Source organism: Rhinoderma darwinii, chromosome 4 (genome assembly GCF_050947455.1).
Source record: "Rhinoderma darwinii isolate aRhiDar2 chromosome 4, aRhiDar2.hap1, whole genome shotgun sequence".
Lineage (NCBI taxonomy): Eukaryota > Metazoa > Chordata > Amphibia > Anura > Rhinodermatidae > Rhinoderma > Rhinoderma darwinii.
The window spans coordinates 249,852,122-249,867,185 of record NC_134690.1 but is presented as its reverse complement, the minus strand read 5'-3'; the positions used below and the strand labels follow the sequence as shown (position 1 = coordinate 249,867,185).

Here is a 15,064-nt window from a genome sequence, read left to right as displayed (position 1 = left end):
CAAAATCAGGCCAGTCATTGATCATTTCTGCACCAAATTTCAAGAAGCTTACACCCCCGAAAAGAACATTGCAATAGACGAGTCCCTTGTACATTTTAAGGGGAGACTAAAATTCTGCCAATACCTCCCAAGCAAGAGGGCGAGGTACGGAATTGAAATGTACAAGCTGTGCGAGAGCAGCTCAGGGTACACCTACAGGTTTAGGGTTTATGAAGGGAAGGACACCAGGATAGAACCTCCAGAATGCCCCCCTGTCCTGGGAGTTAGTGGGAAAATAGTGTTGGATTTGGTGTACCCACTGCTGGACCAGGGTTATCGCCTCTACGTGGATAACTTCTACACCAGCTTCCCAGTATTTAACTGCCTCTCCGCCAGAAGTACTGTAGCATGCGGCACCGTGCGCAAAAAACAGAGGCCTCTCTAAAACTCTGATTGGGCAACCAATAAGAAAGGGAGAAAGCCGGTCACTAAACAGCGAGAACATGTTGCTGGTCAAGTATAAGGACAAGAGGGATGTCCTTATGTTGACCACAATACACGGTAGCGGCAGCACCCCTGTACCTGTCTGAGGTAGCACTACAATGACCCCCAAGCCAGATTGCATCCTGGGCTATAATAAGTACATGGGAGGGGTTGATCTCTCTGATCAAGTACTAAAGCCATACTGCCATGCTGAAAACAAAGGTGTGGTACAAAAAGCTGGCTGTGCACATGGTGCAGATGGCATTGTATAACGCTTACGCGCTATACCAATGTGCAGGCCGGACAGGGACATTCCTTAATTTTCAAGAGGTGGTGATCAAGGCCCTTGTATTTGGGAACCAAGAAGGGGAGGGCCCCAGTACTTCTAGAAGCAATGGTCCACGTATTGTACCAGGACAACACTTTCCCAGCAAAATCCCCTCCACTGGTGAAAAGGGAAGGACCCAAAAAAGGTGCAAAGTGTGCTACAAAAGGGGAAGACGACGAGACACCATTTATCAGTGCGACACCTGCCCCGACAAACCTGGCCTGTGTATAAAGGAGTGCTTCAAAGTTTATCACACATCCATGGATTTTTAATTGGATCGTTTTATGCTCACTATACCCCTAAATAATTTCCTTGAGCGTCCGTTTCCAAAAAGGGGTCAATTTTGGGGGGTTTCCCAATGTTTTATTCCCTCAGGGGCTTTGCAAATGCGACATGGCCTCTGCAAACCATTCCTGCTAAATTTGAGCTCCAAAAGCCAAATGGTGCTCTTTCCCTTCTCAGCCCTGCCGTGTGTCCAAACAGCCGTTTATGACCACATGTGGGGTATTGTTTTACTCTGGAGAGATTGCTTTACATATTTTGTGGAGCTTTTCCTCCTCTTGCCCTTGTGGAAATGAAAAAAAAATTAACTAAACCTACATTTCATTTGAAAAAATTTGGATTTAATTTTTCATGGCCTACTTCCAATAATTTCTTTAAAAAAAACCTGTGGGGTCAAAATGCTCACTATACCCCTAGATAATTTCCTTGAGGTGTGTAGTTTCCCAAATGGGGTCACTTTTTGGGGATTTCCACTGTTGTGGCACCAAAAGACCTCTTCAAACCTGACATGGTGCCTAAAATATATTCTAATAAAAAGGAGGCCCCAAAAGCCACTAATTGCTCCTCTCATTCTGAGGTCTGTGCTTCAGTCCAATAGCACACAATGGCCACATGTGGATATTTCTTAAAACTGCAGAATCAGGGCAATAAATATTGAGTTGCATTTCTCTGGTAAAACCTTCTTTGTTACCAAAAAAATGGATTAAAAAGGAATTTCTGCAACAAGAAAAAAAGGAAATTTGTAAATTTCACCTCTACTTTGCCTTAATTCCTGCGAAATGTCTAAAGGGTTAAGCAACTTTCTAAATGCAGTTTTGAATACTTTGAGGGGTGAAGTTTCTAAAGTGGGATGACTTATTGGGGTTTTCTAATATATAAGGCCCTCCAAAGCCGCTTCAGAACTTACCTGGAATCTGTAAAAATCGCCTTTTGAAATTTTCTTGAAAATGTGAGAAATTGCTTCTAAAGTTCGAAATCTTGTAACGTCCCAGAAAAATAAAAGGATGTTCAAAAAACGATGTCAATCTAATGTACACATATGGGGGATGTTAACCCCTTAATGACCAGGCCATTTTACACGTTAATGACCAAGGATTATTTTTTGTTTTTTCACGGTCGCATTCCAAGAGTCGTAACTTTTTTTTTTTTATTCCGTCGACATAGCTGTATAACGGCTTGTTTTTTGCGGGACGAGTTGTATTTTGTAATTGTACCATATTTAGATGCTAATAATATATTGATTAACTTTATTTTAGGAGAGAATTGTGAAAATCAATGCTGGAATAGCTGCTTATTTTCGTTATAAATTTACGCCGTTTACTATGCAGCGTAAATAACATGTTAACTTTATTCTATGGGTCGGCACGATTACGGGGATACCAAATATGTAAAGGTTTTATATGTTTTCCTACGTTTGCACAATAAAAAGCCTTTTAGAAAAAAATTACTTGTTTTTGCATCGCCGCGTTCCAAGAGCCGTCATTTTTTTATTTTTCCGTCTGTGGCCGTATGTGGGCTAGATTTTTACGGGTCAATGTGTAGTTTTCATTAGTACTATTTTGGGGTAAATAGGATTTATAGATTGACTTTTTTATTTTTTATGGGGGGGAATGGGAGAAAAGAGAATTTTGTCTCTTGTTTTTTGCGGTTTTTTTTTGGACGCCGTTCATCCGGCGGTTTAATGTGTTCGTTTTATTGGTCAAGTTGTTACGATCGCGGGGATACCATATATGTGTATGTGCGATTTGTTTTGACACTGTTACTAAATAAAACCACTTTTTGGGGAAAAAAAATAGTTTTATTTGATTTTGACTGTAATTTTTTTATTTATTTTTCACAAACTTTATTTAACTGATTTACATTTTTTTTTTTTTAGTCCTACCAGGACACTTCACTATGCGATCTGCTGATCGCTTATATAATGCTTTGGTATACTTAGGCAATAATGCTTTGGTATACTGTCAGTGTAAAACTGACAGGCAAGCTATTAAGTCATGCCTCCGGCATGGCCTAACAGGCAGATGCTAAAGGCAGACCTGGGGGTCTTTGTTAGGCCCCCGGCTGCCATTGAAACCCGACGGTGACCCGCGATTTCTTTGCGGGGGCGCCGATGGGGTGACAGAGCTCCCTCCCTCCCTCTGTCAAACACATTAATGTCGCTGTCACTATTGACAGCGGCATTTAATGGGTTAAACTGCCGGAATCGGAGCACGCTTCGATTCTGGCAGTTGCAGCAGGAGCCAGGCTGTGTAGAACAGCCGTGCTCTTGCCGCTTATTGCGTGGGTACACTGGCAGTACCCGCACCATCACAGGACGGATATATCAGTCGTCCTGCGCAAACTAGCAGCTGCAGAGGACTGATATATCCGTCCTTCGGCGTTAAGAGGATATCTAGTGACTATTTTGTGTGGTATGACTGCCTGTCTTACAAGCAGTTACATTTAAATTTAGAAAAAAATGCTGATTTTTGCAATTTTTCACTAAATTTTGGTGTTTTTCACAATTAAATACTGAATGTATCGAGCAAAGTTTGCCAGTCCAACGTGTCACGAGAACCATTTTAGATTCGCTTGGATAGGTTAAAGCATTCCGAAGTTATTACCACATAAAGTGAAACATGTCAGATTTGAAAAATGAGGCTCGTTCAGGAAGGTCAAAAGTGGCCAAAGCGGGAAGGGGTTAAAATTATTTTTGTATGTTATCTGAATAGAAGTGCTCTTTAACTTCAGTCTCCCCAAAATTTTAGGATGGGTTGTGCTTTAAAGAAGCTCTGTCTCCAGATTATAAGTGCCCTATCTCCTACATAATCTGATCGGCGCTGTAATGTAGATAACAGCAGTGGTTTTTATTTTGAAAAACAATCATTTTTCAGCAAGTTATAAGCAATTTTAGATTTATGCTAATTAGTTTCTGAATGACCAACTGGGCGTATTTTAACTTTTGACCAAGTGGGTGTTGTAAAGAGAAGTGTATGACGCTGACCAATCAGCGTCATACACTTCTCATTGTTCCAGCCCAGCATGATCCACAGCACAGAGTGATTGTGCAGTGAAAGAAGCTGGGCTGGAACAATGAGAAGTGTATGACGCTGATTGGTCACTGATTGGCCAGCGTCATACACTTCTCTTTACAACACCCACTTGGTCAAATCAGTGACATACACTTCTCATTGTTCCAGCCCAGCTTCTTTCACTGCACAATCACTCTGTGCTGTGGATCATGCTGGGCTGGAACAATGAGAAGTGTATGACGCTGATTGGTCAGCGTCATACACTTCTCTTTACAACACCCACTTGGTCAAAAGTTAAAACACGCCCAGTTGTCCATTCAGAAACTAATTAGCATAAATCTAAAATTGCTTATAACTTGCTGAAAAATGATCGTTTTTCAAAATAAAAATCACTTATCTACATTACAGCGCTTATCAGATTATGTAGCAGACAGGGCATTTATAATCTGGTCACAGAGCCTCTTTAAGCACAACGTCCCTCTATTTTGTACTGGGTGGCTTGATATCTGGGGTGCTGTATGTCTGGTTTATCTATTCTTGTGCCGGTCTGTGGCATGAACTAGAAAAGCCACGGAGAACAACTTCTTTTCTGGACAAAATAGTTGTTCTAAGAGTGAAATAAAATAGTCCCTCGGGGGCTTCATTGTTATTCGTTAGATTAATAATGGCAATATGTTGTCGTTTTTTTTTGTTTTTTTTTACACGTTATGGGACTGTAGAATCAAAATGAGCTAATCTACAATAGGTTTACAGATCCGAAACTGTTTAGTGTCCTTTTTATTTTCAATAACGTCTTACCTAGAAGGGGGGTGGAATACTTTCACAGCACTGTACTGTATCCTCAGTATTGTTTTGTAAATAAAAATGATTTGCTTCGTGATTGGCGTGACTTTTTGTGCTCCAAGGCTTGCAAAGACTTGCATTACTGCTTACATTTTTACAAATGATGATCTGTAATATCTTTTACTTTTGTAAATTAGGCCTAGGCTTTTATTTTTTATTTTTTATTTTTTGCTATATTCTGTCATGACTGAGAAAGTTGTCCTTGTTTTCTTTTCATGTTTGATCGGTTGCAGCAAATGTAGTTGTAAGTTTGTGCTGCTGAGTAAATAAGGGCTTGGTTGCTTTGTCTTTTTCCGAGATTCTGCACACAAACCACAACTAGAGAATATTTCATTGTTTGGCTCTATAGCGTTTTCTTAAGATTAGGGTTTTGTTAGACCCAGGTGGTGTTGAGCCCATTTTGTACGTTATTCATGTGTAGCTTTGCTAGTGTGCCCCACATGCTTATCTATATGTACCTGATAAACATTAAAACATAACTTTATTCTACCAACATACTCAGGGTCGTGTAGTCTGTGCAAAATCCTATAGTCCTTTATCAGATCGACCAACTCTACCTGCTTTTCTTTTTCAGAAACGTGCAAAAGGACAGTCCTTGTTTTTGAAGGTCTGTGAACATCTCAACCTACTGGAAACAGATTATTTTGGATTGATCTACTATGACAATGTAGACCAGAAGGTATGAATAATGTTTCTATAGAATGTGTAGAAATAAAGATGTAGCATTTCTTACAGTATTTGTCATAGTATCTCTAAGACCTACAAATTAGCAGTCACATGATGTATGGTTAATGTGGGTCAAGTCTGTCTGAGCTTTGGTGTCCCAGATTGCTCTCTTCTTTATTGGCTTTAGTCAGATTACTGCTTTGGTAGTATGTTGTCCAGATTGGCCAACATTTTTAATTATAACCACACATTTCACACAGCCTTCATTATTTGCAATCTATTGTAAGTCACCAAAGCACACAACTCAAGGTTAATGTAAAAAAACGACAATAATCCCTTCTATTTGTGCCCATTCAGATGAGGTCAAGAGCATGTGTGATGCCAGATGATGTTGGACAAGAAGGTCTAGCATGGAACCCACATTCCAATTCATCCTAAGGGTATATTCACATAGGGCGGATACGCTGCGTAAAAGCACACCACGTATCCGCCCTGGCTGCCGTAGGGAATTCCGGACGAAAAACCACCAAATTGTGGTGCAGTTTTTCGTCCGGAATGTCCGCTGCGGAAAACTGCATGTAAAAAAATAGAAGTTCCATACTTACCCGTAGCCATGTCAACACATCCCTCTGCCGTCCAGCATCCCCACCTCCTGGGATGATGATTTATCACCTCTGACCACTGTAGCCTGTGTGGCTGCAAACGGTCTCATGGGATGAAATGTCATCCCACGAGGCTGGCCTAGACGAAGAAGCACAGAATAATAAGTTTTTTTGTTTTCTTTTGTTTTTTTCAGAGCTGCAATTTTTCTAGGTCTTACCTCCCCATTGTATTTACTGGGGAAAACCTGCAACAATAAAGCAGCGAATTCACAAATCCAATTGACATGCTATGGATTAAAAAAAACCTGCAGCGCAGCTCAATTTCTGCGGTTTTTTTTTCCGCTTATGTACGCAGTGTGGATGAGATTTGTTCAAATCTCACTCAACTGTAGCATAAAAATATAAATATATATATAGATATATAAGAGCACCAGCGTTCTTTAACCAGTTATTGACAGCCCATTAGTGTTTTTATGGCGGCCACTAACTGGCTTTATTCAAATGCAGTAGCCTTTTTACGGCGCTGTATCGGAATAAATAGGTCAGAAATCCGTTAAATCTCTCTGCTCTGTTACCTCTGGTAGCTGAGGGCTGGGAGCAGACCTGCTCTAACGGGCAAGATCGATATCCGTGTTGAACCCCTCCGATGACTCGCTCAATAGCGAGCGCCGCATCCTAGTGGTTTTGGAGGGAGGGGGCTCCATTTGTCACCCCTCTGGCACCCTGTTTAAGATCGCAGTGTGCCGGTGTCTTCTATGGCAACCGGGGGCCTAAAAGTCCCCCAGGGTGGCCTCTAGTTAATGCCTGTTAGGCCATGCCAGAGGCATGGCCTAACAGATGCCTGTCCGTTTTGAACGGACAGGCAGTAATACACTGATCGCTTTGATAATAAAGTCCCCTACTGGGACTAAAAAAAGTTGAATAAGTTTATAATAAATAAAAATCCAAAGTAAAAAAAAAACAACACTTTTTTCCCTTACAAAATGCTTCATTGTGAAAAAAATAGTCAAAGTTACACATATTTGGTATCGCCGCGTCTGTAATGTCCCGATCAATAAAGCTATTACATTATTTAACCCACTCGGTGAACGCAGTAAAAAATAAAATAAAATGCAATGCAAGAATTGCTGTTTTCTGTGTACACTGACTGAAAAGAAAAGTGATCATAAAGTCGCATGTACTCCAAAATGGTACCATTAAAAACTAGAAGTCGTCCTGCAAAAAAAAAACTTCAAATGGCTGCATCGGCGGAAATGAGACGATGGAAAAACGTAAAAAATAGCTTGGTCATTAAGGCCTAAAATAGGATGGTCACTAAGGGGTTAAAGCAACATGTTTTGTTTTTAAATAAAATTGTGCATCACTGATTGGTGCAACTTCCTAAATACCGTTTTATTAAAAAATTATTTTTTACTTTTTGAGAAACAGTTGCTTTGTATTCTGTATACAGAGCAGCTGTATAGTTTGCGAAGACCTAAATCCGTCAGGTCAGGGGGACTGACTGGTTCAGTGACAGCAGGTCCTGTGATCGGTAGCCGCTCGATGTTCTGCTGTCACTAAACCAGTCAGTGCCGCTGACCTGATGGATACAGGATTCAGTGCAAGATACAGCTGCTCTGTATACAGGACACAAAGCAGCTGTAGATCAAAAAGTATTAAAATGTATTTAGGAAGTTGCCCCAATCACAATGATGCACAATTTTATTGAAAAAATAAAATAAAAAATCACGTCAATGGTGTACATAGCCTTTAAATACATTTAACTGGGAGCTGCAAAGTCTGTTTCAGGAGACCGTCAAAATGTCCCCAAATAACATGAAAAGTAGACTTCAGCGCATGCTATTCCATTCTTATTAAAAATTCTTTCTTGGCACAAAACGGCATAATTTTGGACTAAATATTTGCAGCAAATTACAGCACGATGCAAACGTAATATTTATTTTTTCTACACAACCCCTATTCAAAACATGCAGCGTGCCCTTAAATGTGGACAGGTTTTTTCCACACTGTGAAACTAATACGCCACATATAGATCATGCTCCGTACTTTACAGAGTTTTACCACAGTTTTCTTTTTTATATTGCAAAGGATGAAAACTGATGCAAAATCCGCATGTAAGACGTGCAGGTTTTGCCATGGATTTCTGGACAAATACAAGGCAGAATATTTTTGTCCTGTTTGACCTTTGGACTAAATCTGCTGATTCTTTATATTTTTATTTTTTTTGGTATTCACTGCATTAGCGTCTACCCTTATATCTATTCCTGTTCATATGATGATGCAAATTCCAGTTCTTTGCCTAAACATATTCATTCTGTTGATTTTTCCTGGGGGAAAGTCTGTGCTTGTTCACATGTGAATTTGACACATTTCAGTGCTTCAGTGGGCTTCCATGTGAGATGCTGTAAGAGGTTTTGATGTCAGGAGTATCTCTCGTTTCTTTTCTTTTCCTTCCATTTATGCCACTTGTTTATAGTCTTAAAAATATACAGAAGTGTGTTTCTTTCTTGGCACAGATTTCCTCTGATTCAGTTTTTCCTGTCGGGGTTGTTGCATTTCAAGTCTAAAATGCCTCACTTCTGTGACCTTCAGCCAAAGATGTTCTGAATGCTGAATGATCTGTTTCACTTGTCTTAGTGCAGTCAGTACAGTGACCCATTTATGAGCCAGCTGTTGTGCTGGATTGCAGCTGCAGAATGGGTAAACTGAATGCCAGGCACTCTTGTGTGTTGAGCAGCACAGAGACATCCAGACACAATTGTAAAAGTACCAGAAGATTGGGATCAAAGCAACCCCTGACATCAGTATTCTGAGCAGCTGGTAGATGCGGACTCTAGTTAGGGCATACAGCTACAATAATCCAGTAAATTAACATGTATGTTGATTAGGGATGTACGGTGCATCGAAGCTTCGATACTGTGCACCCTCAAACCGTTATTTCATGTATTTCGATATTAAGCTGTGCGGCCGCACAGCTTAGTCTAGTAACACATGAATGTTGTTAGAGCTGGGCTACAGCCGTGTAATACAGCCATTGCCCTGCTCCTGTTTCCTGACAAGTGTGTGCACTCTGTCACGATGTAATGCGACCACTGCTGCACTAATGAGCGTCGGCACTGAAGATAGAACATTTGGGGGCGCACTAAAAACACCCCCATGTTCTGTCTTTAGTGCCTTAGCCGCCGCTCATTAGTGCAGCGCTGGCTGCATCACCTTATGCTGACCGCGCGCACTTGTTGTCAGGAGCTGTGTTATATTACACAGCCGCAGACCCGCTCTAACGGCAGAGATCAGAGAAGCCTCCCATCTCCACCGCTATTCCCCTGAATGCTGCGATCAAAGCATCGTTCAAGGGGTAAATGAGATGGGGGGATGCTCTTTGGATTGCGTCACATGGAATCCCTGTGACGCGATTGAGGGACATACCATATATGGGCAGACAGCCCAAGGTCCATTGAAGGACCCCAGGGCTGTCTGCCTATATTTCCTGTTAGGGCATACTTGGGTATGTCCTAACAACTGCCTGTGTGCTATCAGTATACAGATATATGCCGTACGTTAAAGGGAACCTGTCACCAGCATTTCACCTATTAAACCAGCAATACTTGGTGGTAGTGGGTGACAAATTATTTTGATAAAACCTATAATTGTCTCCTTAGTTGGCTCTGTAGCTTTAGTATTCAGTTTTTTAGTGTTCCCACACCGTATGCTAATGAGCAGAAGTCAAATGTTAGTTTGAAAAGAGTCAAATGTTAGTTTGAAAAGAGTCAAATGTTAGTTTGAAAAGAGTCAAATGTTAGTTTGAAAAGAGTCAAATGTTAGTTTGAAAAGAGTCAAATGTTAGTTTGAAAAGAGTCAAATGTTAGTTTGAAAAGAGTCAAATGTTAGTTTGAAAAGAGTCAAATGTTAGTTTGAAAAGAGTCAAATGTTAGTTTGAAAAGAGTCAAATGTTAGTTTGAAAAGAGTCAAATGTTAGTTTGAAAAGAGTCAAATGTTAGTTTGAAAAGAGTCAAATGTTAGTTTGAAAAGAGTCAAATGTTAGTTTGAAAAGAGTCAAATGTTAGTTTGAAAAGAGTCAAATGTTAGTTTGAAAAGAGTCAAATGTTAGTTTGAAAAGAGTCAAATGTTAGTTTGAAAAGAGTCAAATGTTAGTTTGAAAAGAGTCAAATGTTAGTTTGAAAAGAGTCAAATGTTAGTTTGAAAAGAGTCAAATGTTAGTTTGAAAAGAGTCAAATGTTAGTTTGAAAAGAGTCAAATGTTAGTTTGAAAAGAGTCAAATCTTCGTTCCTCATGTCTTTCCGAGTTTACCCCGCCTCCTTACTTTTAATTGACAGCACCCTCGCCTTCCCCCAGCACACACAATCCTGCGCTTGTGCATTGATGTCCTCTTCTGGTGTGTGCGCACAAAGTGACACCGGATTATTATGATAAAAGGAGCAAAATGTTCGTAGACCGTTATTTACAGTCGGAGGAGGAGTTTAGGAGCGGGGATAACGGCAATGAGCTTTTGATAGCAGCGACCAGTGAGGGATAAGTAAAGTTCAATAGGTGAAATGCAGATGACCGGTTCCCTTTAAAGTTTAAAAATAAAGTAATGTTAAATAAAAAAAAATTAATAAAATACACACTTTTTTCAATAAGCATTAAAATAAGTCAATACATAAAATATACACACATTCAGTATCGTCGCAACCGTAATAACAAATTTATAGAATCTTTTGAGGTTTATTCTGTTACACAATAAATTGCTTTCTTTCACTTATTAATGTGAGGCACGAGGTGTGGTGAATTTTGAACCTCCAGGTGCCTCACAATAGTAATTAACCCCATCCTGTACCTCACACGTTAACCCAATGTTGTCGATTATTTTGAAGGAACATGATGAGGTTAATTACGGTTAATAGTAAAAAGTAGAAAAAATTCTGGGGCACTCACCATTCAGTAGAATTTTCATTTCATGTTGCGGCAGGCAAAGAAAAGGCAGTATGGATGTGGGGCACAGGCCTACTGCCTTTTCGTGAGTATTCACGCTTTGTCAAGGCCTTGACAAAGCGTGGGTACACTCGAAACGTCCATAGGCCTGTGCCCCACGTCCATACTGCCTTTTGTTTGCCTGCCGCAACATGAAATGAAAATTCTACTGAATGGTGAGTGCTGTGGACTTTTTTTCTACTTTTTACTATTATACCTGTGCTTGTCTAATCACACCACTGAGCACCTCCTGTTGTGGATTCAATTGAACCCGTTTAGACCTATGTGGTTGTTTGGAGCACTACAAGTCTCAATAATCAAACGCCAAAGCAGTGCCTATTATTTTCTCACTTTGAACATTTGTTAATTACTATTAGGCTGGGTTCACACGACCTATTTTCGGGCGTAAACGAGGCGTATTATGCCTCGTTTTACTTCTGAAAATAGGGCTACAATACGTTGGCAAACTTCTGCCCATTCATTTGAATGGGTTTGCCAACGTACTGTGCCGACGACCTGTCATTTATGCGTCCGTTTGACAGCTGTCAAACGACGACGCGTAAATGGACTGCCTCGGCAAAGAAGTGCAGGGCACTTCTTTGCAACGTAATTTGAGCCGTTCTTCATTGAAGTTAATGAAGAGCAGCTCAAGATTATGGGCGTCAAAGACGCCTCGCATAATGCGAGGAGGAGCTTTTACGTCTGAAACGACGCAGCTGTTTTCTCCTGAAAACAGTGTCTTTTCAGACGTAAAAGACAGTTCTCGTGTGCACATACCCATAGGGTATGTTCACACGCTTAACAAAAAACGGCTGAAAATACGGAGCGGTTTTCAAGGGAAACAGCTCCTGATTTTCAGACGTTTTTTTGAGCAACTCCCGTTTTTCGCTACGTTTTTTAGGGCTGTTTTTGGAGCGGTTTTCAAATGTCTATGAAAAACGGCTCCAAAAACGTCCCAAGAAGTGACATGCACTACTTTTGACGAGCCATCATTTTACGCGCCGTATTTTGACAGTGACGCCTAAAATGAAGGCTCGTGAGAACAGAACACCGTAAAACCCATTGAAAGCAATGGGCAGATGTTTGTAGGCTTATTAGGGGCGTTTTTCAGGCGTAAAACGCCCAAATTACGTCTGAAAATAGGCCGTGTGAACATACCCTTATTGTGAGGCACACAGAGGTTCAAAATTCATCATACCACGCGTCTCATCAGAAAATGGAAGAACTTTTTTATAATGTTGCAAAGTATCATTTTGGTATCGAGTATCGAAATGCTACACGTAGTATCGGTATCCAAATTCTGTTATCGTGACAACCCTAATGTAGATTTCAAGGCACCAGCTTGTATTTTATGGGCAATTCAATTTCACTGTTTTAACTTGTATTTCTGGAATCACCCCACTTAGTGTAAAGAGAACCTGTCATAGTCTTTCTATAAAATGATTAAAACGGCAAAAAAAGAGGGGAAATGGGTTTGTTTAAATATCTCTGGCTGCCCTAAAAAAAAATGTCACCAGGCTATGGACGACTGTGTAAGGCACTTGATATAGTTTGGAACTAGAAGGCAGACCGTCTATCTTGAATCTGAGGGTATGTTCCGGCACAACAGTGCTACGTCGGATTTTGCCGCAGATTTCATCCATTGATTGCAAAGCAAAGCTCTGGAAGAAATCTCCGACATATAGGCATGCGGCTGAATTGAAAATCTGCAGCATGTCCTAAAATCTGCACTGATTTTGTAGGCAGTCGGTGAATGGGGTTGTGTAAAACCCCATTCACTTGCATTGTACGGTCATTTATTTTGGAATGTCAGTGAGAAATCTGCAGCACATCTGCCATGTTGGAGCATACCCTGACTGTCCCTGGCCTTCTCTGTTGGATTTCTCCTCCTGCTGATACAAATGATTCTGGTAATAGTACTGTTTCTTACAACACAATTTTCAGATGGTCCGTAAGATTAGTTACAACCAGACGAACTTTTGATATTGCTTGCTTCAGCGTATTATGTACAATATATGACCAGTAAATTGTCTTTATTCATGCATCAAGAAGTCTTGATATGTGGCATATTATCAGGTATTCTGGATTATTGAACAGTAGAAATGTCCTAAAACGTAACTGTAGTGGTTGAAAACCTATTGGAAGTAGTGTTAAAATTGGCACGGAAATGTCTATTGGAACTAGATACGCTTTCTAACTGACTCTCTGCTCAGTCTTTTGCATCTGATCTTTTAAAATTTCACATTTTATTGCAAATTTGTGTTCTGGTAATAAGTTCCAGATTCTCAGACTTTCTGGTGTATTGGATGACATTGAGAAGGAATTTCATGGTATCTGGATACAAATATGAACTGTTGAAATAATTTTATTTGTGCTTGATTTAAATATGTTAAACTAAAAGTTTTTTTAACCGTTTGCTTCTTCTTTTTATTTTTTTTAAATCTTCAGAACTGGTTGGATCCTGCAAAGGAAATAAAGAGACAAATTAGAAGTAAGTACTCTCCCTCCCTTTTTCTTTTACATCTGTGGAGGCCCAGTAAACATTTAACTTTTGAACAGAATTTGACAGCAAATATATTATAACAAAGGAATGTGTACAGTGTAATTGTCTACTCAATGTTGTCAAATAAGCAAGAGAAGAGAAAAAAAAGGTGGTGGGGAAAGCCACATAATCTCTCGTCAAATTCTCCTCCACTCTTCCTCTCCCCTCATCATCCTAGGAGGCCGTCCCTCAGTAATCCAGCCACGACTGCTGAACGTTAATAAACCGGTCTTCCTTATTCAAAACCATTCTATGTAAGCGATCATTATCCAATTTAATTTTGTTTTAACTAGATCCAGTGGAACCACTGCTTTCTTCTATGAAGTAGCTTTGGCAATCTTGGCCACTAGGAACAGATAGGAAACCAATTTATGGGCATGTTTAGAACAGTTTACCAGAGCTTGAGTGGGTGACCAACGCAAATTAACATTCCCACTAAATATGAAGAGGAGTTCCCATTCCTCCACGATTCCTAAAACATAACTGAGAAAAGAACATCGGAGTCTGCCTTGCAGATACCAAGGTATCATCGCAAAAGGTCTTTAAAATTAGCTTTTAACAAAGACCTACTGATTGATATTTTAGCAGTTCTAGAGGTCCTGTCTTGAGTAAAGAAAGATCGAGACAGGTCTTATTCCCACATAGACATACAAGTTAACTTATTCAAAGGAGACTCCAATAAAGAATGAATACTGCAGAGGATATGGTGGCCATTCGGATTATTCAAGCACAGACCTTTGAAAGGGGTATAATCGGTAACCTCTACTGAACGAGTCTTCGATAATTGTAAGAAATGGTAGATTTTATTGTATCTAAACACTAAGGAACCTGGCATTTTATGTGTATCCGTATGTCTTGGTCGAATGCCCAATCTATCAGAAGTTCTCTATTCTGTATACATTTTTATCCAGCTACCATTTAAAGGTCTGGAGTTGCATCCCCGGTCCAAATATAGGAATAATCTTGCAGCAGGGGTATGCAGAGATTTAAAAGGAATCTATTCAGTCTATTTCATAAGGCAAGCGAGGAGGGGGCACATAGTAACCAGTCATTTCTTAGATTTTATCCATAGGAGCAGATTAATTGGTGTAGTAGCAGTTTGTTCTATAGGTGCTTAGCGAAGCAAAGTGGACCTCTTGATGTAATGACACAAAAGGCACCAAGCGAGCTGCGTAATAATATTTTGTTTAATTCAGAAGACCAAGACCACCATAGGCTTTCGGCACATATAAAGTATTCTGATGTACTCTACACTGTTCAGGACCACAAACAAATGATAAGACAACTATTTGTAATTGTTTTAAATCTGTTGCAGGCACATCGATTGGTAGGCTACAACAATAATATATAATATTTT

The 15,064-nt window shown here is 40.0% G+C and overlaps 1 protein-coding gene across 11 annotated transcripts in view; it reads left to right on the top strand.

Moving 5' to 3' along the window:
• EPB41L2 (erythrocyte membrane protein band 4.1 like 2) overlaps positions 1–15,064 on the top strand; it is a 192,063-nt gene that overhangs the window by 83,903 nt on the left and 93,096 nt on the right. For all 11 annotated transcript variants that reach the window (XM_075862372.1, XM_075862376.1, XM_075862373.1 and 8 more), the window contains exons 4-5: positions 5,501–5,605; positions 13,614–13,656. In XM_075862372.1, the coding sequence (XP_075718487.1) occupies positions 5,501–5,605; positions 13,614–13,656 (148 nt within the window). The remainder of the gene's footprint in view (positions 1–5,500; positions 5,606–13,613; positions 13,657–15,064) is intronic.